The following is a 26,176-nucleotide window of genomic DNA, read 5'->3' as shown; positions in this document are numbered from 1 at the left end:
TGTTAGGGATTTCTTGGTATTGAAATGAGCATCTTTTTCCCAACCGTCCAATTGTATGGCTGATTTTTAGGTACCCAATCCAATTACTAAGATGGTGTATGAGAATAAGTTATTAAAGTATTAAGAAAAGAAAAAAAAAAAAAAACTATTCAGCCCAATAGAGTAAGAGGGTTTGAGGACGTGGGATAAAATCTAAGGGGGCATTCTTTTTTCAGATTTTGAGAGGGGAGAAAGTTAGTCAATGGGATTTTGGTTTTCACTGACCAAGAATTCCTTGTTCTTTTTTCAGATTTATGTGAGGGCTAGAGAAATTTCATTTTCTTGGGTACCACTTACCCGGGTAAGTGCTGCCCATCTCCTAGGTGGGTAAATAACTTTCCCACCAAAGGGGAAAGTTGCCAACACTTGAATGGGACAAAAATGCCCCTTTTAATAATGGATTTTTATGGCTAAAATGGTCATTGCCTTATTTACATGAAAAATAAAAGAACATAGGTAAATGCACTTACCCGAGTAAGTGTTTACCAGGAAAAACTTACCCAGGTAAGCATTTACCCGGGTAAGTAACATACCAAAAAGCGAACAGAGCCTAAAGGTGAAAAAAATATTATGAATATCAACCATAGCAATAACAAAAAAGAATTTAATAGCTTTATACGTGGCAATATCAAGATGAAGGGTTATTTTTCTAATTTAAACAAAATAATATCGCACATGTGAGAAGGGAGAGAGCATAGCTGCAGAGGTACTCGTGTGTGCAACCTCGTGAGAGTCCTCGTGCCTTCTCTCGTTTCTCTTTCTAGTTTCTATTATAGATATAGATTGGCGTCAATTCACATTCAGCACTACATAAGCGTTTCCTCCAATGGAGTTTGAAATACTGTTTGGTTAAGCCATTTGTCAATAAAACACTTTTCTCAGTTTGTGTGAGTCTAACCCATTGGGGTAAAAGTCATTTTGATGTTACCTCCAATAGTTGGGTGTTTTTCCACTAGTCAGCTTATGTGGTGCCTAGATGTCATAAAAGCAACAATAAATTTTTTTTGTCCTGATCTTCAAAGAGATGTCCCAGTTTTCAAGAGAAAAATAATGCAAAACATTTTGGAGATAGACGGCAATGCAACTAAACAGTCCCTAAGGCTGTCTTTGGCAACGATGCAAATGGAGTGTAAATCCTGGTTCATGGTACATTTGCACTCTGGTTCACTTTTGCTTGTGTTTGACAACATTACATTTATGCATGGACAAATGACTGAAAATACATTTTCCAATGCATATTTACATTGATGATAAGATGTAAAGTACATAGTAAAAAAGAAGTAAATTTGCATTCAAGTGGGCTTTTGATAAAAAAAAAAAAAAGCATATGCTTTATTGGAATTCGTATATACATCCATTATAGCTAAAAGTCTGTTTGGTAAGAAGGTAAATTTGTCAATATAAAACTAACCCAACTTTGCAATTTATATGGACCGTTTTACACTCTACATGTTTGCATCGTTTCCAAACGCGGCCTAAGGTTCAATTTGAAAAGAGTACAAATGCAAATATGTACAGTGCAAATACAAACAAAATATAAGGTTTTGCACTCTACATATTTGCATTTGCACTCCTTCCAAACTGTGATCCTATAAATGTTTGAGGTTTGAACACATGGCAAGTTTTAGGACCCCAAACATTTTTCTGGGTTCTATCGCCCCAAAAGCAAACTCCTTCACACAAGAACAACAACAAATGGGCCATAGGCCATAGCAACGACGCCATGACCCACAACCCAGTTCCACCTACTATGAGTACAATTAAGCTGCCCAGTCCCCAAGTCCCAACCTGTTCTGAATTTGGATTGGTCTTGGTAGGCAGTTCTAATGAAGAACAACTCATCACTCATGACCCCAGCAGCGAGCACAAGTTTACAAAGACTCAATTTGGAAAGAGTATAAATACAAATATGCACAGTACAAATATATAAAATAATACAAAATATAAGGTTTTGCATTTTATAAGGCTGTGTTTGGAAACGATGCAAATGGAGTGCAAATCCCGGTTCAGGGTAAATCCACAACATTACATTTATGCATTGACAAATGACAGACCAATGTATATTTATATTGATAATAAGATATAAAAGTACATCAATTAAATAGAAGCAAATTTGCATTCAAGTGGGTTTTTTTTATAAAAAAAAAAAAGAAAAAGCATATGCTTTATTGAAATTCATGTTTGCATCCATTACAGCTAAAAGTCTATTTAGTAAGAAGATAAATTTGTGAGTGCAAACTAACCAAACTTTGCAATTTATATGAACCGTTTTACACTTTACATATATATTTGCATTCATACTTATTTGCATCGTTTCCAAGTGCAGCTTAAGGCTCAGTTTAGAAGGAGTACAAATACAAATATATACAGTGCAAATACATACAAATACAAATATATACAATGCAAATTCATACAAAATAATACAAAATATAAGATTATTTGTATTTGTACTCCTTCCAAACTGAGCCTAATTTCTGTGGACCCCTTTTTGTTTTCCCCAATCGAAAGGATCCAGCTAATCTCTTAGCCAATATGAACCTAGAATCAAACTTTTAAAATTTCCTAAAATTTCATAGAATTTTGGGATATTTTGATTTTAATTAGCTAGACTTGAATGATATATTAGACATTCCACCCAAATTAATTTTAGCTGAAATTTTAGAATATTATGGAATATCCATATTTTTTTCAACAAAAAAAAATAGAATTGGAGCATTTATTTCAAAACAAGCAAAAATTGCTGTAGAAATATTTTGGATTTCAAAAGGATTTTTAATTTAATATTTGGGCCTGAATCCACTGAATTACTTCAAAGCCCATTAAGGCTGAACTTCAGACACTCCCGAATCCAGCCAATTGAGCCTGAATCAATTTGGGGGAAATCCACTATCCACTCAGCCCGGCTCAAGGCTGTAATAAACTGGGTCTCGTTTTGGCTGGACTTATGGACCCGTCAATGCCTTCCCCTACCACCCACAATTCAGATTTGTGAATTGTTGAGCGGGAGGCATCCACCCACAATGTTGAGGGGGAGGTTTCAGTAATTTACCCTTTCTTTTCATAAGCGTGGACGAGGAGATCCGGATTCCACGTTCCACACCAAACGCTATCTCCTACATCTCCCAAGTCAAAATACTTGTTCTTTTTTTTTATGGGCAGTCCAAATAGTTGTTCGGAACCATTGGAATCCTCTGAGAATAATTTCCCACCCACCATTTATTTCTGTAATCTCATTCTCCATTGAAAAGTCTTTGAAGTTCTTAATTGGCACTACCGCTTCTACGACCATTCACACTCTTTTTTTTCTTTATTATTATTAAAGAAAAACCATTTGTAGTTTTATATCCATAAGCCAGAATTCCATCTAGGGAAAACCAACACCTTATTTTGTATATAAATTATTAATCTTTTTATTTATTTATTGGTAATAATTGAAAACCTTGTAGCAGTGGCAGTTGACCTGCTCCTTATTGTCAAAGCAGATGAGACTGCTTAGATAAGATCAGCTGAGTTTGATAGAGATGGAATCTCAAGCTCCACTGAAGGTTCTAAGTTGTACAGTTACAGTTGGAATGGTGTCTCTTCTTCCAATCAATAGATTTGAAGCAAGAAAGTCCCAAGTCACAGAGAGAAGAAATCCCAAAGACAGACCTACACAACTTTCATTCTCCCGAGTAATTAAGCTCCGAGCTTTTCTGTTTATTCAACTTTCCGAGACCTCTCTCCGGGCTCTGCTGCAGATAGGAAACTCGATCAGCTCAGGCTCCAATGGTGGAACGAAGACATGGGTTTGCGGTGATCTGCTCAATTATCATCTTCCTGGGCCTGGTTGCCTTCTCGACGTGTATAGCTGCTGAGGTCAAGCGAACAAAGGTAAGGAAGGCGCTGCCACAGTCTGTATAGTTCTTGCTTTTCCATGGTTAATTCTCTTCATCAGTTCCTGAAAGGAGAATTATATTGCTCTTAATTAATTTGTAGGTGAAAGATATAAAGTTTCATCGAAAACTATGTTATGCTCCAACCAGCCCAGCGTTTGGGCTCGGACTCGCAGCTTTGATCTGTCTCTTGGGGATTCAGTTCGTCGGAAACTGTGTCATCGGCAAGCAGTTTTGGTCAAGAGAGAAGAAAACCGAATTGAAGGCCAGGAAACCAATAACGGTAGCAATGACTTTGTTGGTTCTCTCATGGTAGGTACTCAATCCCTTCTCCTAACCCAACACATTTCATAAATCATACTGCTTAGGATTAATCTAAGGGGCAATTGAATGAATTGATCTCCCATCAATCAATAATTCAATACGTTGGCCGGTCGTCACTTAGGTACCCGTTTGGGAACTGGGAAGGAAGACTTTTGCTTTTGGCTTTGCGAGGTGGGCCCACTCAGACTGCTGCCTGTAATTAAGCAATGTTCACGGAAAACCCAGATGGCCAAATTAGTTGTGTTTCTGTTTCAGCCATGCAAAAACTAGCTTTTCTGTGAATCTTTTTTAGTGGTTCCTCGAAAGCAGCTTAATGAAAGTGATTCAGCCAAAACTTTTGCCCTCCCAAATAGAGGAACAACCTTGTAGACACTCCAATTATCTTAGTGTCAACTGTCAACCTTCTTATGACTATGCATGCTATAGAAACATTTTCACAAGGTTCAAAATTTCGATATCGATGGCCTTTCAATACGGGGTCTGACCTGATTTAGAGGGTAGACAGACCTTAAACCGACCCCTATAAATTAATTTGAAAAAAAAATTAAAGAAAGCGAGTCAAGATAAAGTTTTCTGAAAAGTTGATAAGGTGTTTGAATCATCAACAGGGTTAGCTTCGTAGTAGCAATGGTGTTACTGGGTGCGGCTACAAGTATGAACCACAGCCAGGCCTATGGGAAAGGGTGGCTAGATGGAGAGTGCTACATGGTCAGAGATGGAGTGTACATTGGCTCAGCTGTGCTAATTCTGGCTACTGTTATCTTTTCACTTGGATCCATCTTGATGACAAGGAAGAGAGATTGGCAATGGCATGTGTAAAACCAGAGCTTTCTGGTTTGTTTTTTTTCTTGTTGTTATTCATTGAGAATGCTGATATATATACAGTCGAGTCTCCTACATTTACAAGGATAAGAAGATACAAAGAAGATAAACAGAGACTCCTAATTCAATCCTAATTGTAATCCTAACACCCCCCCTCAAGTTGGAGCATGCAGATTGTGAATGCCCAACTTGCAGAGAAAGTATTCAAATTCTCTGTGACCTAGTGCCTTTGTAAAAATGTCAGTCAGCTTAATAGTAGTCGACACATAAGCAGGACGTATGCAACAATTTTGAATCTCATCCTATACAAAATGGCAATCAACTTCAATATGTTTTGTACGCTCATGAAACACTGGGTTTGTTGTAATATGCAAGGCTGCCTGACTATCACAATATAATCGCATTGGGTTTGAATGCATAACTCCAAGAGCCAATAACAATCCCTTCAGCCATTTTAATTCACATGTGGCCGTGGCTATAGACCGATACTCTGCTTTCACTGAAGAACGAGCCACAGTGTGTTGTTTCTTAATTTTCCAGGAAATCGATGATTTCCCAAGCATAATAAACCACCCAGAAAGAGAACGTCGGGACAAAAGAAAACTCGCCCAGTCTGAATTACACCATGCATATAACTGCAAGTCACAATTTGAACGCAAGAGAATTCCTTGACCAGGATTTCCTTTCAAGTAGCGCACCACTCGCAATGTAGCCTCCCAATGTCTTTCTTGCAGTTGCTGCATGAATTGGAACAGAACATGCACACAATAAGACAACTCTAGACGCGTTGCTGAGAGATAAATAAGCCTCTCCACCAAGCGTCTGTATTGCTTAGGATTAGATAAGAAGGGCCCATCTGTCAAGGCGAGATTGTGATTCTGCTCCAGAGGAAAAGGAACAGGTTTTGCACCAAGTAATCTCACTTCAGAGATAATATCCAAAGCATACTTACGTTGAGATAGAAAAATTCCTGTTGAGTTTCGGGCAACTTCAATGCCCAAAAAATATTTCAATGGTCCCAAGTCTTTCATATGGAAACAGTCACTCAAATATTTCTTGAAGACTTGAATTGCCATACGATCATTACCTGACACGATAATGTCGTCCACATACACGAGAACAAGAACATGCACCCTGTCTCGACGAAAGGTGAAGAGGGAGTAATCTGAACATGATTGCTGAAACTCATATGTCTTCAGGGCTGCAGTTAATTTAGCAAACCAACATCTCGGCATTTGTTTCAAGCCATACAGAGATTTTCGCAACCGACATACCATACCTGGTTTATCTGACTAGAAACCCGGAGGCATTCGCATGTAGACTTCCTCATGAAGGTCACCATGCAAGAATGCATTATGTACGTCCATTTGATGAAACTCCCAATTTCTAGCTGCTGCGACTGCAAGAAAAGTACGGACAGTAACCATTTTTGCAACTGGGGCAAAAGTTTCATTATAATCAATTCCCTCAACCTGCTTGTTCCCAAAAATCACGAGACAGGCTTTGTATCTTTCCACTGTCCCATCAGCGTTGTACTTGATTCGATACACCCATTTGCATCCTATGGCTCGTTTTCCGGATAGCAAAGGCTCTACGGTCCATGTCTAATTATTCTCAAGTGCCTGTATTTCTTTCTGCATTGCATCCCTCCATTTTTCATCCTTTACGGCCTCAGCAAAAGAAATAGGTTCAACTTTTGCAATAATAGCTGCCAAGAAAGCACGATGTCGACAAGAAAAATTGTTACAATTCACATAGTTATCTATGGGATAAGGACTACCTGCAGGATGTGATTGGCCGAGTGAGTTTGCAAAGGGACGTGAAGAGGGACTCAAGCGTTGTGTGGTATGAAGCACATAATCTCTTAACCTTGTGGACTGTTGTTTTTGTCAATGCCCATGCCCCAATTGAAATTCAGAGTGCTGTTGTTGCTCAACATGCTGTTGTTGCTCCACATCACCACCCCCCCTGACATCAGAACTGTCTTCGGTTGCATTCTCTGTGGCAGCGTCACAAGAATGCATGGGTTCACCAGCATTTGCATTTGGGTCTATGTGGGTTCCTTCTTCTACATGGACTCCTTGTTCAGCGAGTTCACCTTGTTGGGTAGTCTCCATCTCGCCATTTGCTAGTCTAGGTAAGCAAGTGGATGGTACCAACACCGCATCTGTCCCACCTATTCCATAATTAAATTGACCTTGTGCTTTGTTCGGCTGTGCATCCTCCTTGTGTGCATATGGGAATTCATGCTCTAAAAAAGTAACATCTCTTGATGCAAAGAACTTGCCGGACTCTAAGTCATACAAGCTCCATCATTTCTTTTCAAAAGGATACCCAACAAAAACACACCATCTACTTCGACTAACAAATTTATCCCCTCCATGTCCATGATTGTGCGCATATGCTAAACAACCAAAAACTCGCACATTATCATAAGAAGGAGGTCGCCCAAATAGCATTTCATAGGGAGTCTTTCCCTTCAATAGAATGGATGGTGTCCGATTGATCAAATAACATGCGGTCAAGACACATTCCCCCCAAAAATCAATAGGCAAGTTAGCTTGAAAGCGCAAGGCTCGGGCAACATTGAGTATGTGGCAGTGCTTACGTTCTACCCTCCCGTTTTGTTGAGAGGTCCCGACACAAGTGGTTTGATGAATAATACCACTTTCAGTAAAATAACTATCCAAACAGACAAACTCAGTCCCATTATTAATACGGATCACCTTTACAGGTTTGTTAAATTGCCTTTGAACCATAGCAAAAAAATTTCGAAGAACTCATCCCACTTCCGTCTTATCAACCAAAAGATAGACCCAAACGCCTCTAGAAAAATCATCTGCTATGGTCAAGAAATAATGAGCACCACAAGAGGCTGTAGTTCTATACGGGCCCCATAAATCACAATGAATTAACTCAAAAATATCGGATGCTTTATTATTACTAGAAACAAATTCTTCTCGACATTGTTTAGCTCGGAAGCATGCATCACAACCCTTAATATTGTCATCATTATTATTCTTAGTGATAATAAAGGGCATCAACTTAACAATTCTATGAGAAGGATGCCCTAACCTTTGATGCCAAATATCCCACGTTCTGCTCTCTGTAGTCTTCATTGCTCTTGTTGATGTAATGCTCCGAAAATAATAGAGTCCCTCTCGCTGCTCACCCGCTCCAATCAGCATCCTCGTAGTGTGGTCCTGTATCACACGGAATTTATTAGTGAACTGGACAATACAATTCAATTCTTCAATCAATTGCGATACAGAAAGTAAATTGCAGTTCAAACTAGGCACATATAAAACACTAGTCAGTTTCAGATGATCGCCCAGTGCAACTGTGCCTTCTTTCAGAGCTATTGTCGCTTTCCCGTCTGGTAGCTCGACAGAGCACGGAATGACATTCTTGATGTCTCTCATTGACTCGAGGCTTCCTGTCATATGATGAGAGGCCCCTGTGTCTATTATCCATTTTGACAGTTTTTGCTTACCACTTAGTCGTTGACTCTCCTCTTTCTGTGTGTTCAAAAGGTTGAGTAATTTGTTCCACTGTTCACTACTTAGTCCATTTAACCCAGTCTTAGCTGCATCAATTGATTCTCCTTGAGACGCATTGCCTTGTGCAAAGGCTTTATCTGTATTGGCTTTGACTTGGCCGCCACGACCTTTTCTTCCTACCCCTGCTCCTTGTTTCTGTTCACCCTGTTCTTTTTCTTTGTTTTCAGCCATACCGACTACTGTGTCTGAAAATCCACAATCGGCGGCAGAATCGCCACAAAAGACAGAGAACCGATCTCCGAATCTCCCTAAAACCTACCGCGGAACTTCGACTCGCCGGAAATCTATTAAGGATCAGGACGTTCTGATTGAGAACGAACCCCCTAGTTCTCTACTCTTACCCACCGGAAACCTGTTGTTGAGGTAATGGACAGCCAAGACAAGTCGCGACGATAAATAGAAGATAGAACCATGGCTTATTCTTCATTAGGCTTCCTCCCTCGCGGCTGTGATGCGGCAAGGATGCCTGAAACGAATAGTCGGTCACCAATTATCTCCTCTCTCGAACTCTTAAAACCTCATCGTCATTGTCTTCAGTTCATTCTCGGTTCCCACTAGCAGTGCTCGGCAAGCAACAACATCTACTCTCTCCCGAGCCAAGAACAATTTTGACTAGGTCGAAAACATCTGGGTCGGGGTATTCGCCCTTGAACGACCCTTCTCCGAACTGGAGCAATAGACCCCCTAAAGAGACAATCCTCCTCGACGGTTGCGACTATGAGCATTGGCTCATCGTCATGGAATTCCCCAACGACCCTAAACCCTCCGAAGACGAGATGATTGCCACATACATCAAGATCCTTTTGCAGAGGAAGACCAAAGAACTTTGCTCCGTGCGGTTCCCTTCACTGAAACTGACCCACCGAACCCTTATGCTTCCTCTGAATTTGGTTATGTGCCTCTTCCTACTTTCGATGCCTGATTTCTTCTCCTATGATCTTAACTTGCCGGATGATCTTACCTCTGAATTTGATCCAGTCGCCGTCCCCTCAGTGTTTTACGAGTCGAAAGTCGACGGAGAACAAGCTAAAGCCGTAGAGGATGAAAGACCGAGCTCGCCAAGAAGCTTGGTTTACAGCCAAGAATCTGTCTCTGTAACCATAAAGATGGAAGACCGTAGAGGATGAAAGACCGAGCTCACCAAGAAGCTTGGTTTACAGCCAAGAATCTGTCTCTGTAACCATAAAGATGGAAGACCGGCTGATTCCAACGATGTCGGTCTACAGCTAGTGGACAGCGGGGATTCCTACTTCTCGGATGACGAATATCAAGATTGCATTGGCCCCGTCGATGGCCAGGAGTACGCTTAGGTTCTTTGGATGCCCCAGAACAGCCATTGCAAGGTCATGTGCATCGACGACACCAAGCAACTCTGTCACATACGAGGAAAGATGCACAAGAAGGTTTGGATCGCTGCCGGCGGTATTATATTGGTCGGTTTGAGAGATTACCAGGACGACAAAGCCGATGCAAGAAGGTCACCATGCAAGTACAAGCCTGACGAGTCCCAAGCTCTTGAAGGCCTATGGCGAGTTGCCTGAGAAAACCTGGCTCTGATACCATGTAAAACCAAAGCTTTCTGGTTTGTTTTTTTTCTTATTGTTATTCATTGAGAATGCCGATATATATATAGTTGAGTCTCCTACGTTTACAAGGATAAGAAGATACAAAGAAGATAAACAGAGACTCCTAATTGTAATCCTAAGAGCATGAGGTGGAGCGAAGGAAGAGGATACATGCACAAGTAGAGTACGATGGTGGAAGATGAAAGGGATAGACTGAGAGACAATCCAATACTCCCAAGTCTTCAACTGGTGGAGGTGAGAAGACCTAAAAAATCAGAAACAAATAAAAAAATCTTCTTAATATAGTTCTCCTGATATGTGGATCATCAATTAATGGCCACTCACCGTGATCGAGCATGGGTGGGTCCATTCACAAGCAAAATTTGACCAGGCACCATGATATATTTGTATGAGAATATTTATCTAATAAAGAAGAATAATAAAATGAGAGAAAGCGAAAGAATTGAAAATCGATCAAACGTCTGCTTAATTTGTCTGTTTTTCTCCTCTCTTCTTTGGACTTATGAGCGTCAAAAATGAGAATTAAAGAATAATTAAATGCAGTCTTAAGAGAGGAAATAGCTATATGTCTCGGTTCTATCCTGGAGAGGCTTCTACCAAAATAAATAAATAAATGGAAGAAGAAAAAAACAAAGAAAAAAGTGGCTTCTCCACCAACATCAAACTTTGCATTGTTTTTAAAGACTATTAGTTGGGATGGATGTGATGTATGGGCTTTGTTACGCAAAATTAAAGTAGAAAGAGCCTTATGACCATGGTTTTTAAAACTAAACCGGTGATCAAATCGGTTAGGGGTTTGGTTACCGGTTTGAACAGTCTGATTGTTCAATCCGAATGGTCGGCTCATTCTAACAAAATAATTAAAAAATAAAAAAAATTGAAAAACGTTCAAAACGGTTTGAACGGTTAACCGACCAATTCAGCAGTTTGTTGACCAAAATCAATGATTCTGAGGAAAAAATTGGTTTTTTGGGGAAAATGGAACCTGTCAGGTCAAGTGATCGGTTCCGGTTTTTCCGATTTTTCCGATCCGGTCCAGTCCGATTTTGAAAACCATGCTTATGACATTTTGAACTAAGACAAAAGCCAATTCAAGTATTATATATATTTTTAAGTTATATTTATTTGTTCTTACCACAATCCAAATTGAAACCATGGTAAGAGTGGCTAATCTCGTATGTAAGGATGTCAATGGGTCAAGTTAGAGTTTTGAGTATTTAAACCCAAATCCTGTGAAGTTTAGCTAACATGGCCCATTATTGGTCATAATACCTCTACCATATAAAGAGTATTCTTATAATGTGGTTTGACTTCTAACCCCCTAACTTTAAAGTTTATGATTTATTTCAATGTTTATTTTAACCCAAATCAGGTTTAGGGCTAAGTTAGAGTTTTGATTATTTAATCCAAATCAGGTTTAAGTTTGGGCAACTCCCGCCCATTGGGGCATAATACCCTTACACATATAAAGGATATTCTTATAATTTGGTCTGACTTCTAACCCCTAACCTTAAAGTATATGATTTATTTCACTATTTGTTTTTGTTTTGTTTTTTTTCTCACTTTGAAGAAGCAATACCTTGGATGAATCGAGTGGAATCTCAGCCTTACTAGAGTAAATTCTTTTTATGATTTTTAGTTGGAATTGTAGAGGGTCTGCTAGGAAGGATGTGTTGAAGAATATTAGAACTTGAGTAAAAAGCAAGCACCGGATATCATTTTTCTTTCAAAAACTAAAAATTCTGATTTAAAAGTCCAAAATCTTATTAGACGATTAAGATATCCTAATTACTTCTTGGTGCCTCCTGAAGGATTAGTTGGTGGGTTAGCAGTCTTTTGGAAAGAAAATATAAAGGCGAATATTTTGAATGCTTCATCAAAGTATATTCTTTTATCTGTTAACTTATGTTGGAACCCCATAGAAAGGAAAAATCTAAATTTTGGAAATCTTTTACAGAAATGCTAGAAATGCCTTTTTAAAGTTCATTAATAAATTCCATTTGTATGAACTAAACATAAAGTTCATTAATAAATTCAAATTTTCAAAAATATCTCTTCCTCTCTTGTATTCTTTGGATTTTGTTTTTTTCTCTTCCCTTCTTTAAATGTATGGGAAGATTCATTGTCTTACATTTCTTGGGAAGGAAGTTGAGTTTGAGTATATCTATAGACTTGATCTCTCTATGGGTAGGGACTCATAGGAGGAAATCACTACACCGAATTGGTTTAAACAATTTGACTTTTGAATTTCAAAATTTGTGTCTCTTCCAATAGGTGCAGTGTTCTGAAGGGACACTTCTGTGCCCATTTGGGTGACTAAGAACAATCTATAAAAAGAGTGTTGGTCGACCTAGAAGCAGGCATCAATGCACACAACATAATTTGCTCTCTCTATCAAGTGTTAACTTTCTAAGCATCATTCTTGGTTGTTCGCAGAGGTCTGGTAAGCGAGTGCGCACCTACTAGTGGCCTGTGGATTGTTTTATCTTGGCGACCGATTTGCAATCACCCGGCTGCACCGTAGGGGCAAACGCGATTTTAAGGAGAATGACCAAGTGGCACAACTCAGTCCTCCTTCTCTCTGCAAATTTCTCAAATTTACAATTTTTCAATACTACGGTTCTACAAGTTCTCAATTGGAAAAACAATTACCGATAAGTTCCACTCTACCTTTTTATTACTTTCCAACATAAACCCATTGCCCTAAATCTGAAACACAATCAATCAATAAACCCAAACAATTTTAGATTTTTTGAATCTTGGTTGCAAGAGGATGAATGCCTTAAAATAATTACGGATGGATGGCAAGTTAGGGTTACAGGTTTTGTTGGTCATAGGATAAATGTTAAGATAGATGGTATTGAAAAAAACTTAAAACAATTGAATAAATGGGTGTTTGGGAATATGGACTAGAAAGTTGAATGCGTTAATGAGAAATTGACAAATTAGAAGAGGAGCAGGATTCAATGGAAAATTTTACCATGATAAAACAACTAGAAAAGTTGAGGATTAAGTGGATGAATCAACAAGAATATTTATGGATGGAAAAATCAAGACAATTGTGGTTTTAAAGTGTGGTGATTCAAATACTATTTTTTTTCGTAAAGCAACCCTATTCAAGAGACATAGGAAAGACATAGGAACACAATCTCTTGGATTAAAGATGAACAAGGAGAATGGATTTTTGATCATGAAGAAATTTCGAGGAATTTTGTGCAATATTTCAAGTCCGTGTTCCAATCTCAAAGATAAGGCTTGTACCCTATGGTCACAAGGGCGGCCAAACCACTCTAGGGTTTTATCTTTCTATTCTCTAGGTTTTGTCTTAACCCTATGGCAAACCCTAATACTGGACTGAACCTTGTGATCTAATACTACACCAAACCCTAATAGTTTTCTCCTCAACATTGATCAGTTTTAGGGTTTCATAATAACCCTACTACAAGCCTTATCCGTACGATACTGTCTGGAGTGTACAGCTGAGAATTTGCTTTTAGGATTGATTAAAACCCCAATTCGGTTTAGCATATCAGATTGTTCTTCAAACTGTTTTTCTGTTTTCTTTGGGGTTTTTGAACTCTTATAAGGGGGTGAAAACAGTTCAAACTTTTGCTGTTGTGTGTGGTTATTGGTTTATATCAGTTTTATACCTGTTTCATGCACATCTACTATGAGTACAGATTGGTTCTATACTAATTTTGTGATTGTGGTTGATAGTCCAAGTGTCTTTTTTTACTGTAGTAGCCCTAATTTTGAGACTTTTGGTTCTTGACCGAAATGGAGTTTAAGAATCAGGCAGAAGGCAGTTTTGGGAACAACAGTTATGGTAGTGGTTCTGAGACAGGTTTTCAGATTACAACCATAAGATTTGATGGATCAAACTATTTGGAATGGGCCCAATCAGCCATGATGGCTATTGGGGGAAGGGGCAAAGTAGGGTATCTCTTGGGAGATGTGACAGAACCTTCCAAGGGAGACCCTATGTATACCAAGTGGGTCCAAGAAAACTACTTGGTTATGACATGGTTGTGTAATTCTATACAGCCTCATATCAGCCGAAATTACTTATGGGCAAAGACAACCAAAGAGATATGGGATGTGATGAAAGAAACTTACTCCCAACCCCTTAATGTTGCCAAAGCATATGAATTGAAATGTGAGGTGAATACCCTTAAACAAGGAGAGAAACCGGTTTCGGTCTACTTCTCTACCTTGAAGTCCCTATGGCATGAGATTGATCACTTAGAGACTCTTGAGTGGGAGAGTCCAAAAGATGCTCAGACCCATAGAAAGCACATCGAGACAAACAGAGTGTTTGAGTTTATGGCATGACTGAATTCAGAGTATGATATTGTGAGGCAGCAGATTTTGACCAGAGATAGTGTGACCCTCTCTCAGGCATACTCCTTAGTGCACAGTGAAGAGACCAGGAGGAAAGTCATGATGCAACCTCAGCCGCTTACACTTGCCTTGGTAGCTTTTAAACCCAAAACAGGGGGTGATTCAGAGAGGGTCAGAAAGAAGGAAGATAAAAGGGATGTGGTGTATGAGCATTGTAAGAAACATAAACACACAAAAGAAACATGTTGGAAGCTGCATCCACATTTGGTCTCGGCAAAGTCGAGAAACAAAAAGGGTAATGCTCATGTGGTTGTGACTACTGATTCAGCATCCTCGTTTGGTACAAGAGGCACACTCTTAGAGACCTTAACTGCAGTTCGGGCTGCTCTAATACAATCGGAAAAGGAAGTTGGTAGTTCAGCTCAGTCACCACAGTCATCATCAACCCCTGCCACATCGGCCTTTGCACATTCAGGTACTCGAGCCTCAGCCTACCATGCCTCCACTCCAGGTACTACTAAACCCTGTTGGGTAATAGATTTAGGTGCATCCGACCATATGACTAGCTTGCCCTCATTGTTTACTACTTATCACTTATCTTATGGTGGGATAAAGTATCTATTGCTGATGGCTCTCTTGTCCCTATTTCTGGCAAGGGTGACATCAAACTGTCGGATACTATCTCCTTGTCTTCTGTCTTGCATGTTCCTAAACTTGATACTAACCTTCTTTCCATTAGTAGTATTACTAAACATATGAACTGCTCAATAACTTTCTTCCCTGACCGATGTGTTTTTCAGGACCTGGAGATGAAGAGGTGATTGGGACTGGCCGTGAGACGAATGGGATCTATCTGCTCGGGGAGAGTTCTCGTCGGGAAGAGTCAATGGATAAGAAGTTATTTGTTTCTTAGGTTGTGAGTCCGGTTATGCTTTGGCATAACCGATTGGGTCATTTGTCTTTTCGGTCCTTAAAGAGTTTGTTTCCTACTTTGTTTGGGTCTGTTGAGTCGTCTCAGTTGAAATGTGAAAGTTGTGAGTTTGCTAAACATTGTAGAAACTCTTATTCATTGATTAATAAAAGGAGTAATAGTTCTTTTGATATTGTGCATACTGATGTTTGGGGGCCATATCACATTCCTTCTATGGGTGGATACAAATATTTTTTGTTATTTGTTGATGACCACACCCGGTTTTCTTGGGTTTATCTTATGCGTTCACGAGATGAGGTTCCTGCCTTGACCCAAAACTTCCTCCAAATGATCCTAACCCAGTTTGATGTCAGGATCAAAGTTCTTAGATCTGATAATGCAAAGGAATACTTTGCTAAGCCATTGGCATCGTACCTTCTTAATCATGGGGTTGTCCACCAGAGCACTTGCCCTCGTACACCTCAGCAGAATGGGGTTGCAGAAAGGAAAAATAGTCACATCTTGGAGGTGGCTAGAAGTATTATGTTTACCTCCAATGTCTCTATTCGCTTTTGGGGTGATGCTATCCTTACGGCGGTATATCTTATTAATCGGGTTCCTTCCCGGGCTCTTGATATGAAACCTCCTTTTTCACTTCTATACCCCAATGATGAGTTGTTTATTATTCCCCTCAAAACATTTGGTTGTACCTGTTTTGTTCAGTTTCTCGGTCCCCATCACTCCAAGTTCGAGCCCAAGGCCTCCAAATGCATCTTTCTTGGTTATGCACAAACTCAAAAGGGTTATTGCTGCTATGATCCTGTCTCAGGGAAGAAGTTTGTATCCATGGATGTCACTTTCTTTGAAGAGACACCCTACTATTCTCAGGTCTCTCCTCAGGTGGAGAGTAGTGAGCGTGGAGATTTGGGTCATTTTCTTCAAGGGGAGTGCAGTGAGGGCAGGGTTAATACTTTTGGGGCTGTTCCTTTACCTATTCCATTGGGTGATGAGGGCTGCAATAGCGAGGGTGGTCAGGAGGATCGGGAGTTGAGAGTCTATCACAAGCGATGCAAGCAGGTTGATCCCGGTCATCAGCAGTCCCGACCAGCTCCAACCCCTTTTGCAGCTCCAAGTCCAAATATTACAGTCCCAGGGCCCACAAAGACTCCTTCCATTATTGCTACCTCACCCCCTGTAGATGACCTTGACCTTCCCATTGCCATCTGTAAAGGAAAACGGCATTGCACCACATCTACAGCCCACTACATCTCCTAGTTTTTGTCGTATGATCGCTTATCTCCCTCCTACAGGTCATATCTCACTTCCGTTGCTAATGTCCCTATTCCAAGAACAGTGCAAGAAGCTCTATCAGTCCCGGAGTGGAGAGGTGCAATGCAAGTTGAAATGAATGCCCTGTTGAAAAATAATACCTGGGAGCTAGTTGACTTGCCCAAAGGAAAGAAACCAATTGGATGCAAATGGGTATTTACTGTGAAGCACAATGCGGATGGTTCCATTGAGAGGTACAAAGCTCGGCTAGTTGCAAAAGGGTTCACTCAGACTTATGGTATAGATTACTTTGAGACATTTGCCCCGGTAGCCATGATGACCACCATTCGGGTTCTATTATCTCTTGCAGCAAGCCACACTTGGCCTTTGTACCAAATGGATGTTAAAAATGCCTTCCTGAATGGGGACTTGCAGGAAGAGGTTTACATGCAATTGCCTCCTGGATTCTATGATACAGAGACAGGTAAGAAGGTCTGCCGGCTCAATAAGGCATTGTATGGTTTGAAGCAGTCACCTAGAGCATGGTTCGATAGATTCAGACTAGCCCTTGGGAAGTTCGGTTATGTACAGGCCCTGTCAAATCATACATTGTTCATCAAGAGGGTGGAGTCCTCTCTGACACTACTTGCAGTATATGTTGATGATATTGTGGTGACAGGAAATGACAGCCATGAGATTTAGTCCCTCAAACAACTCCTTATCAAGAGTTTGAGGTGAAAGATCTGGGTACACTATGGTATTTTTTGGGTATTGAGGTTGCTAGATCTAAACAGGGGATGTTTGTCTCTCAAAGGAAATATGTTCTAGATCTGTTGGCGGAAACTGGAAAGTTGGGTGTCAAACCTTCGGATACTCCCATTGAACAGACCACAGGATTAGTGCAGAGAGTAGGGAGCTACTTGAAGACAAGGTTATGTTCCAGCGGTTAATGGGAAAGCTCCTATATCTATGCCTCACTCGGCCAGATATCAATTATGCAGTTAGTGTTGTCAATCAGTACATGCCCGGGTAGAGGTATATTGTTCAAGAACAATGGGCACATGAAGGTGGAGGTCTATACGGATGCCGATTGAGCCGGGAATGTTGATGACAGAAGGTTTACCTTTGGATATTGTGCTCTTGTGGAAGGTAACCTAGTCTCTTGGAGGAGTAAGAAACAGAGTGTTGTATCCCGATCTAGTGCTGAAGCTGAGTACAGGTCAATGGCTAACGGAGTGGCTGAAATTCTTTGGCTGAGATCACTACTTGAGGAGTTGGGTATTGAGTATGAGAAGCCCCTGATGTTGTATTGTGATAATCAAGCAACTATTAATATAGCACACAACCCGATGCAGCATGACAGAACTAAACATATTGAAGTTGATCGACACTTTGTACGAGAGAGAGTCTCATCACAAGAAGTGTGTCTCCCATACATCACCTCCAACATGCAGCTGACAGATATCCTCACCAAAGTTGTACCATGGAAGAAGCTAGAGGCAGATCTATCCAAGTTGGGAATGATAAACATTTATTCCCAACTTGAGGGGGAGTGTAGAGAACATTGATGTGGGCCCTACAGCTACGGTCCCACTGTGTTCGTAGGGTAGAAGGTGTTCTAGTCTTCCTAGGGTTAGTCGTTGGTCATTTAGTTGTTTCAGTTGCTATTTATTTCAGTTTTATTTTGCTCTATTTTGTTATGTAAAGACTAAGGGCAGATCTATCATTTCCATATAATGAGCATAACCTATAAATGTTAATTAAAGTGGCGGCGGCAGAATATTAAGCTTCTGCTCCTCCTTTCAACTCTTGTGTTCTACTACTTCTCCTCCCTCTTCCTCCTCTCTTCTCTTTACCTTTCTTCTTATTTTCGAACCTGAAATCCATTAGGGTTCAAGACTGATAACAGTCCTGAACTTCTACTGAAGGGTTTCCACAATTGTTTGATCCTATCATAACTGAAAGTGAAAATGAAGCCTTAGTAGTGTTGCCCTCTAAAGAAGAAGTCAAAAGTGGTGTTATGTCTCTAGGCACCGTGAAAGCTCTTGGACCTGATGGAATACCTACTATGGTGTATCATGTTTTAGGAACTTGATGGACGATGATTTGTAAGAGTTTGTTTATGATTTTCTCAAAACAAAAAATTTCCAAGTAGAGTTAATCATACATTTCTTACTTTGATTCCTAAGTATGATAATCTTCCTAAGGTTAGAAATTTTAGGCCAATAAGTCTGTGCAATGTGTTTCATAAAATTATAGCTAAATTGTGAGAAAATTTAAACCACTTTTGGAAAAATGTGTTTCCCCTGTTCAATGGTTTTTGTTCCGGACAGGTTAATCCATTATAACATTATTATAGCTTAGGAATTGATCCACTTTATGAAAAAAAGAAAAAGAAAATTGGGGAAGGATAATGGCAATAAAACTTGATATTCTAAAGCCTATGATTCCATTGAGTGGGATTATTTAATGTGGGTTTTGAAGTCTTTGGGATTTTTAGAGTAGTGGTGTGAGCTGATATGGGTTTGTATATCCTCTATTAGGATGTCTATGCTAATTAATGGTTATCCAAAAGGTTTTTTGAAACATCTAGAGGCATTAAATAGGGTAATCCTATATCCCCTTATTTAGGTGGTGTTCGTTAGTGTGTTCATCTCGTGGATGGATCATTTCGATCAAGACCACAGGACGAAATCACCATTCGGTTCATTATGGACGGGATCGGTCCACACTATCTTATGGACTAGCTCTGTCCACACTCCAATTTCTCGTCAACGACATTTTTTTGTGGATGGGGTCGGTCCACGGTTTGTTTTTGCTACCATGTTTCACGCACACAATGCACCCCACGATTCCCAACATGGCTCATCTGGCATGGATGACCTCAAACTCATAGTTCTTGGCGAAGGTCTCTAATTCAACAGAGAGCCCGGCACTATCCCAGCCATAGTCACCAGGGAATTCACCGATGAGGTAGGGCGGAGGCTGGCCGGAGAAAGGACCCAAGTACTTGACACAGTCAGGACCATACCATGGGCTACCTATTTTGGATTGCCTGGGCCGAGACAAGGTGCTTCTCATGGTGAACCTGCCTTCGCCGAGATTCTTTGAGGTGAAGCCGGTGAGTTTCAATGCTTTTCCAGCCAAAGAAGGAGAGGAGAGAGTCATTATTTCAGAGGCATCCATGACCATGATAGAAGAGCAAGTGTATGATGACTAAGGAGAGTTGAGAAAAGAGAAGGCGTGTAGTTAATTTATTTTCTTTCAGGCTTGTTGAATGTTGGTGGTATTAATAGCAATAGAGAAGCAAAGGTCCTTATCTTTGGAGATCCATTTCTATCTTGTCGTTGGTTCTTACATTCTACGTATCATGATTTCGCTGGTTCACTCAGGGACACGCGTCGGTGTGGATTGAATTGATAGATGAGTCCTGGCGCTTTCTAGGCCCTGCATCAAGAATCTCCTACATGGCTGTTTGGCTCATTCGTCAACCATTGAGCATTTGTCTATATGTCCTATTTGAGTTAAGAGAGCATTTGCCTAAATTGTTAAATGTCATGCCTATCTTGCAAAAATTTATTGTATTAATTGTTTAAATATTATTTTTAATATTTTTGTTAATAAAATATTAATTATTTTATTTAATTTTTTAAATTTTAAATTTTTTTAATGTTTTTATTAATAAAATATTTTTTTTAAATATTTAATATATTTTTTAATTATTTTACTATTGTTTTAAAAAAAATATTAATTAATTGATACATTTTTTAAAATATTTATCATACAAAATACAAAAATTAGATATTTATGATTAACTGTGTATATCATTCATAAAATGTACATTAGATACATAGAATCAAAAAAGTGTGTTGTGGACTAGTCCACACCACATTATAGAATGCCACTGTGAGTGTGGACTGGTCCAATCCACACATTTTGTCTACAGTTCAGAACAACTGTGGACTGTGGTGTGGATTAGTCCACACCCACCAATTTCTCATCCACATTACAGAACACCCCCTTATTTGTTTTGAGAATGGAAGGGTTATCTCGATTGATTGCAAAGACCAATGATCAAAATAGATGCCAAGGGATTAAAATTCATAGAGATGCTCAAAGTATTTCTCATCTAACGTTAACGGATGATGTTTTGTCGTTTGGCAAGGTTGATAGAGAAGAGACAACTGATTTTATAGAAGTGTTGAAAGAATTTTGGGCTTAGAAATAAATTTTCAAAAATCTAGGCTTTGGTCAAGGTTCAAAGTATCGACCGATACATATCGTATCAGGAGCTTCCCGATACGTCCCTACAGAGGGTGTATCAGGGTTTCGACCGGTTCAGGGGGTGGACAAACCTTAAATCGGTCCCTCTGAACCATATTTGAAAAAAAAACAAAAAAAAATTAAAAAAGAAAAGCTATCTATACTGCCCGATACACTTCTACTGACATATCGGACATATCAATATTTTGAACCTTGGCTTTGGTTTAATAGAAATGTCCCCCCAATTAAAGAGTGCTAAAATGATTAGAAGGCAAATGAAAATACCTTGGGGTTCCCCTACCTTGGAAGAAGCAGAAAGTAACATATTTAAAGTTTGTGTTGGATAGAATGAAAGAAAAATTAGTAAATTGGAAAACGTCGGTGTTGTCCTATGCTAGTAAAAAATCTTTAGTGCAAACAGTCCCTGCGCATTGCATGAGTGTCCTCCAATTTCCAAAAAAAAAAAAAAATCCCTAAATGAAATAGATAAAATCTAAAGGTGTTTTTGGTGGAATGAGGGATCACAAAGAAAAGGGATTAAATGAGAGAAGTTATGTGCTCCAAAAAACTTCGGTGGATTGGGGTTTAGAAAGGCTGCAACAATGAAGATTTTTTTAATATATAAATTAGGTTGGAGATTTTTAACTGATAAAGACTCCTTATGGGTAAAGGTTTTTCAGGGTAGATATCTCCCAAGGCATTTTAGATTTCCCTCAAAAGTTGTGGGATCTGCTTCTCCTATTTGGAAGGGAATTGCCAAGGCACTTATAGATATTTTCAACAAGGTTGTTGTTCAAGTGCATAATAATCAGTAAAACCTTAATGTTTGGAATAACCCTTGAATCTATGTGAATGATAAATATATTTAGAGCTCCCATTGGACCTGCAGAAAGGAGTAGTAGTAAGTTGGTGATTCGATCAATATCTGGTTCAGGAAGATTTAGCAATTTGGAATAGGAATCTGATTATAGAAGTGTTTGGTAGAGAAGAGGGGGAGTCAATTTTGAGTACAACCATTATGAGGAATAGGCTAGAGGATATTTGGATAATGGAAAATTTACAGTAAACCATTTTCCTAAAAAGGAATGACGTATAAATAATGTCTCTCTAGACCAAAACATGTTTAAAACAACAAAAAGAGTTTGGAAACTAAAAATCCCCCCCCCCCCAAGTTTAAACTATTTTTGTCATTTCAAAAATGGATTTGGTTGATAAAGGGATTAATGTGGATAGTGATTGTGTTTTATGTAACCAAGGAAAAGGAGTCACTGAGTCACTTATTTTGTTCTTGAGCTGTCTTGTATGCTAGTCCTTGGACTCTATTGATCCCTGAGGAATGTTCTCATTCTATATCTCAATATTTGATTTTCTTGATGAATTCAGGCTTGATGTTAAGTGAGTTGGCATTTTATTTTGTTTGAAAATCCAGGAATGATGCCATTTTTTCAAATATTAGACGACATGGTAATTGGGTGATGTCTTCGGTGAATGAAGATGATATGGGGCATATATCAAATCAGACTTTAAGCATTATCAATGTGAGTGGAGAATGTGATGGAATTTTAATCCAATGTGATGCTGGCACCTTTATGAAGAAAGATGTTTTATATGGTTCATATGGTTTGTGTATGAGCCATTTAGTATTTATGGTTTCTGTATTTATAATAAGTGAAAATTTCTGATTAGTATCCTGTATTTTGGGTCTAGTGTTACTTTTTTTTCCAAATTTTAAAATGTGACAATTCAGTATCCGAACTTTTAAAATGTGTAAATGCAGTACTTGTCATTAACCAATTGGTTAGCCAGTCGTTAAGTGACATTTGAACAGACACAAATGCCCTTTGAGTGTTATTTAATTTTCTTTATCAACCATCCAAATGTTGATAAGAAATGAACAGTCCCAAATCCTTGCCTCTTATGTTCAAGAAAGTTGGGGCCGCATAAGAGCCAAGGATTTGGGACTGTTCATTTTTTATCAACGTTTGAATGGTTGATAAAAAGAATTAAATGACACTTGAAGAGTATTTATCTCTTGAAATGGCACTTAACAACTGGTTAATGAGCTATTTAATGACAAGTACTAGATTGACACATTTTGAAAATTCGAGCATTAAATTATCGTATTTTAAAATTTAAAGACCAAAATGCCACTAGACCCAAAATACAGTGTACCAATATGGAATTTTTCCCTGTAATAACAATAAAGAATTTTCGGTGGCTACAGATGGTTTGTTGAGAATTGTAGATGGGCCCTTGTGTGCTGAATTGAAGGTGATATAGCTCTAGAGAATGGTTGGAGAAGCTGTCCTGTATTTTCTGACGCTAAAGTGGCGGCAATACAGTTTATACAATCTCAAGGGAAAAAGTTACATTGGAAACATAATGGCCTGATGAACCAAATTTTAGCAGTTTCTGAAGGTGTTGTGAACCTTAAATATATTTATATTTCTACAACCTTCACCAAAGCCGCTCATATATTAGCACAAAAAGCCAAATGTTTTGATGATCATTATTGTTGGTGGGGATCTCCCCCAGAGTGGCTGAACTCTTTTGTATTTACTTTATTTGATTAGTATTTTCTTCTTTAGCTTATCAATAAAAAAAAAAAAATTCCAACAACCAATAGCTCTTGAGTTTTGAAAAAGTATCACAAAAAGTACAAATGAAAGACTATAGGATGGGTTGGGTCAGTATCGAGTTGAACCCTATAGGCCGGGGTAAGTTCAAAAACTGCATAGTACTGAACCGGATTGGGTTAGGTTTGAGTGGAAGCATGGGAAGGTTGGATCAGGGTTGATCAAACCTGTGCCAATCTGCCCAACTCTATAGGGTTCAGCCTGATACCAATCCAATCCATGTCACAATCTTTCAATTGTATTTTTTGTGGCACATTTAATTTGAAAACGCAAGAGCCTTTATTTTAAGTTGGAAATTTGTTTATGGGTAATAGGTTGACAATCAAATTCTCCTATGATCTATTTTAAATATGTATAGACTTTTTGAGAGAAAATGAAGTAAAAAGAGCACTATGACATTCTTAATTAGGTGTGATTATGGACCAGGTTAGACTATAGGCCTATTATAAAGTTTTATTAATGCAAATACTTAAAACAAATTTTAAATTAATAAAAATTAGTTTTAAAACTAATAAATTTTTCATAGCAAATTTAATTTTATAAGATTACTATTTTTATTAATTTTATTTATAAAACTAAATTTATTATAAATTAATTTTATTTATAATATTAGTAATTTCATTGGACTTTCAATTAATAAAAATTATTATAAAACTGTCATTATTGTTATTATTAACAAATTTGAATTAACTTTTATTATTTTAAAAATGACTTAAATGGATTAAAACTATATTTTTATAGTTTTATTAATAATAACAATTAATAATTATGCTACCTAATTAAGCTAATTAAAATTGTTTAACCACATAAATAAGTTACCTAATTAAATAGGTAACTTAAAGCACGGTTAATAATTAATAATTTGCACATACAACTGTTGTATAACATATGGATCCATATTGGCATCAAACTAATGGACCCATATGTAGAATGGGTCTAAATTCAACAAGGGCCTATATCTAGAGGTGCAACTTGGGTGAGCCCAACTTGAGTACAGAGCACTTCAACACATAAATTTACATGGACTGGGCTTGGATCCATTGTCCTTAGGTTGGGCCTGGGCCTAAATTTTTGGGGCTGGGCCCAAGCCTAGTCAATGTGAGCCCAACCCAACCTTATCCCAACTGAACTATATACATATGTGCATGTACATACAGACACATTATTTGTATGCATATATATGCATACATGAAACATATATATTTAGGTTAAATTTTAGTATATGACTATATGTGCTTATTGACTAACCCAAGCGCGGTGGTCCAGGCCTGAACCCAACAAGTGCATCAAATTTTAGTGCGATATGGACTCAGGTTGGACAAATCTAACTTGACCTTAGGCTCAGGCCCTAAGCCCAATTCTAAGGATTAGGCCTAGGTTGAGCTTAACTACTATTATTTTAATTACTTTGAAAGCATTTTACTTAATTAAGTAAATAAATGTGAAATTATTTTAATTACTAGGGGTTTTTATGATTCAGTCCACCCCTAGGTGGAGCTAGGATTTCCTAGGGGTGGACTGAATCCTGCCCGTGGATTGATGCCAAGGTAGGATGTGATTTATAGGGGGGGCTACTAATAGACTAGGAGGGGGCTTTAAAAAAAAATTCTGAGGGGGATTGCAGTCCAAAAATCCCTAATTACTATGATATTTTACTTAAATAATTCAGTAATTTACTTAACAAATTATGGTAAATTTACTAATTTACTATTAAATCATTTTTTCAAACAATTTAATAACTATTAAGTAACATAATTTACATGAACTATGGTAATTTTCAATAATATATCTATCTATATATACTTTACTTAATAATTTAAGTTGAGTTCTGTAATTAGTTAACTATAATTAATTGTCAATTCTTAATTAACTATACTTAATTAAGTATTTAAATGTACTTAATTAATTAATTGTATTTTAAATTTGTAATTATATTATTTATAAATTATATATATTAAGATTGTTAACTTAAGTTTTTTTACTTTACTTTTATTATTTGCCTTATTGTATTATCTATTTTTTCTCTTATTACTATTTTAGGTACTTTTTACTCATCTTATTTCAATATTTAAGTTTTAACTAAAACTGTTTTTAGAAAATGTTTTAGCTTTAAGATTAATATTTTTAATACATAGATGAGAAGATAAATGCATGCATTTTAATATTTAAGTTTTAACTTAAATCGTTTGCAAACAACTTTTAACTTAAACATTCATATTTTAATACATTTAAAATATGTATTTATTCTTTAATTTTTTTATTTTATATTTGAAATTTTAAGGTTAATTCCTTTAATTTTGGCATTTTCATCTATTTATTCTTTATTTTTTTTAAATTTTAATTATTTTTGGGGATGACCTGAATTGATCCATGGGTAAATACTAACTCGAACATTTAGGATTAGGGTCTAGCATTTGGCAACCCAGCCCGAAATTCAACCCAAAATGTCTTGACCCAAATCCGACCCACCGATCCAATTGCCACGTATATTGGGGTCCTTTAATTTACCCTTTAAATTATTTGCACGTGTAAAAAACAAGGTGAGAGTGCA

At 38.0% G+C, this 26,176-nt stretch overlaps 2 protein-coding genes across 2 annotated transcripts; one reads left to right on the top strand and one right to left on the bottom strand.

The window, feature by feature from the left end:
* Window positions 1-3,272: 3,272 nt before the first annotated feature.
* On the top strand, window positions 3,273-5,355 carry LOC104603938 (protein MODIFYING WALL LIGNIN-2-like). The gene is made up of 3 exons (XM_010268118.3): window positions 3,273-3,912; window positions 4,018-4,226; window positions 4,847-5,355. The coding sequence occupies exons 1-3, from the start codon at window positions 3,808-3,810 to the stop codon at window positions 5,055-5,057; spliced, it is 525 nt and encodes a 174-aa protein (XP_010266420.1). The 5' UTR covers window positions 3,273-3,807; the 3' UTR covers window positions 5,058-5,355.
* A 14,236-nt stretch (window positions 5,356-19,591) lies between these two features.
* On the bottom strand, window positions 19,592-19,912 carry LOC104604088 (chlorophyll a-b binding protein, chloroplastic-like). The gene has a single exon (XM_010268319.1). It carries the CDS (start codon window positions 19,910-19,912, stop codon window positions 19,592-19,594), a length of 321 nt encoding a protein of 106 aa, XP_010266621.1.
* Window positions 19,913-26,176: the final 6,264 nt, after the last annotated feature.

Source organism: Nelumbo nucifera, chromosome 3, assembly GCF_055504915.1.
Source record: "Nelumbo nucifera cultivar China Antique chromosome 3, China Antique-T2T, whole genome shotgun sequence".
Lineage (NCBI taxonomy): Eukaryota > Viridiplantae > Streptophyta > Magnoliopsida > Proteales > Nelumbonaceae > Nelumbo > Nelumbo nucifera.
This window is presented reverse-complemented; position numbering and strand designations above follow the sequence as displayed.

Bases quoted from the DNA above. Each gene is read 5' to 3' on its own strand.
- LOC104603938 (XM_010268118.3), top strand. From the start codon at position 3,808: ATGGTGGAACGAAGACATGGGTTTGCGGTGATCTGCTCAATTATCATC. The intron at 3,913-4,017 runs GTAAGGAAGGCG...ATTAATTTGTAG, and splicing joins CTGAGGTCAAGCGAACAAAG to GTGAAAGATATAAAGTTTCA. The intron at 4,227-4,846 runs GTAGGTACTCAA...AATCATCAACAG, and splicing joins ACTTTGTTGGTTCTCTCATG to GGTTAGCTTCGTAGTAGCAA.
- LOC104604088 (XM_010268319.1), bottom strand. From the start codon at position 19,912: ATGGATGCCTCTGAAATAATGACTCTCTCCTCTCCTTCTTTGGCTGGA.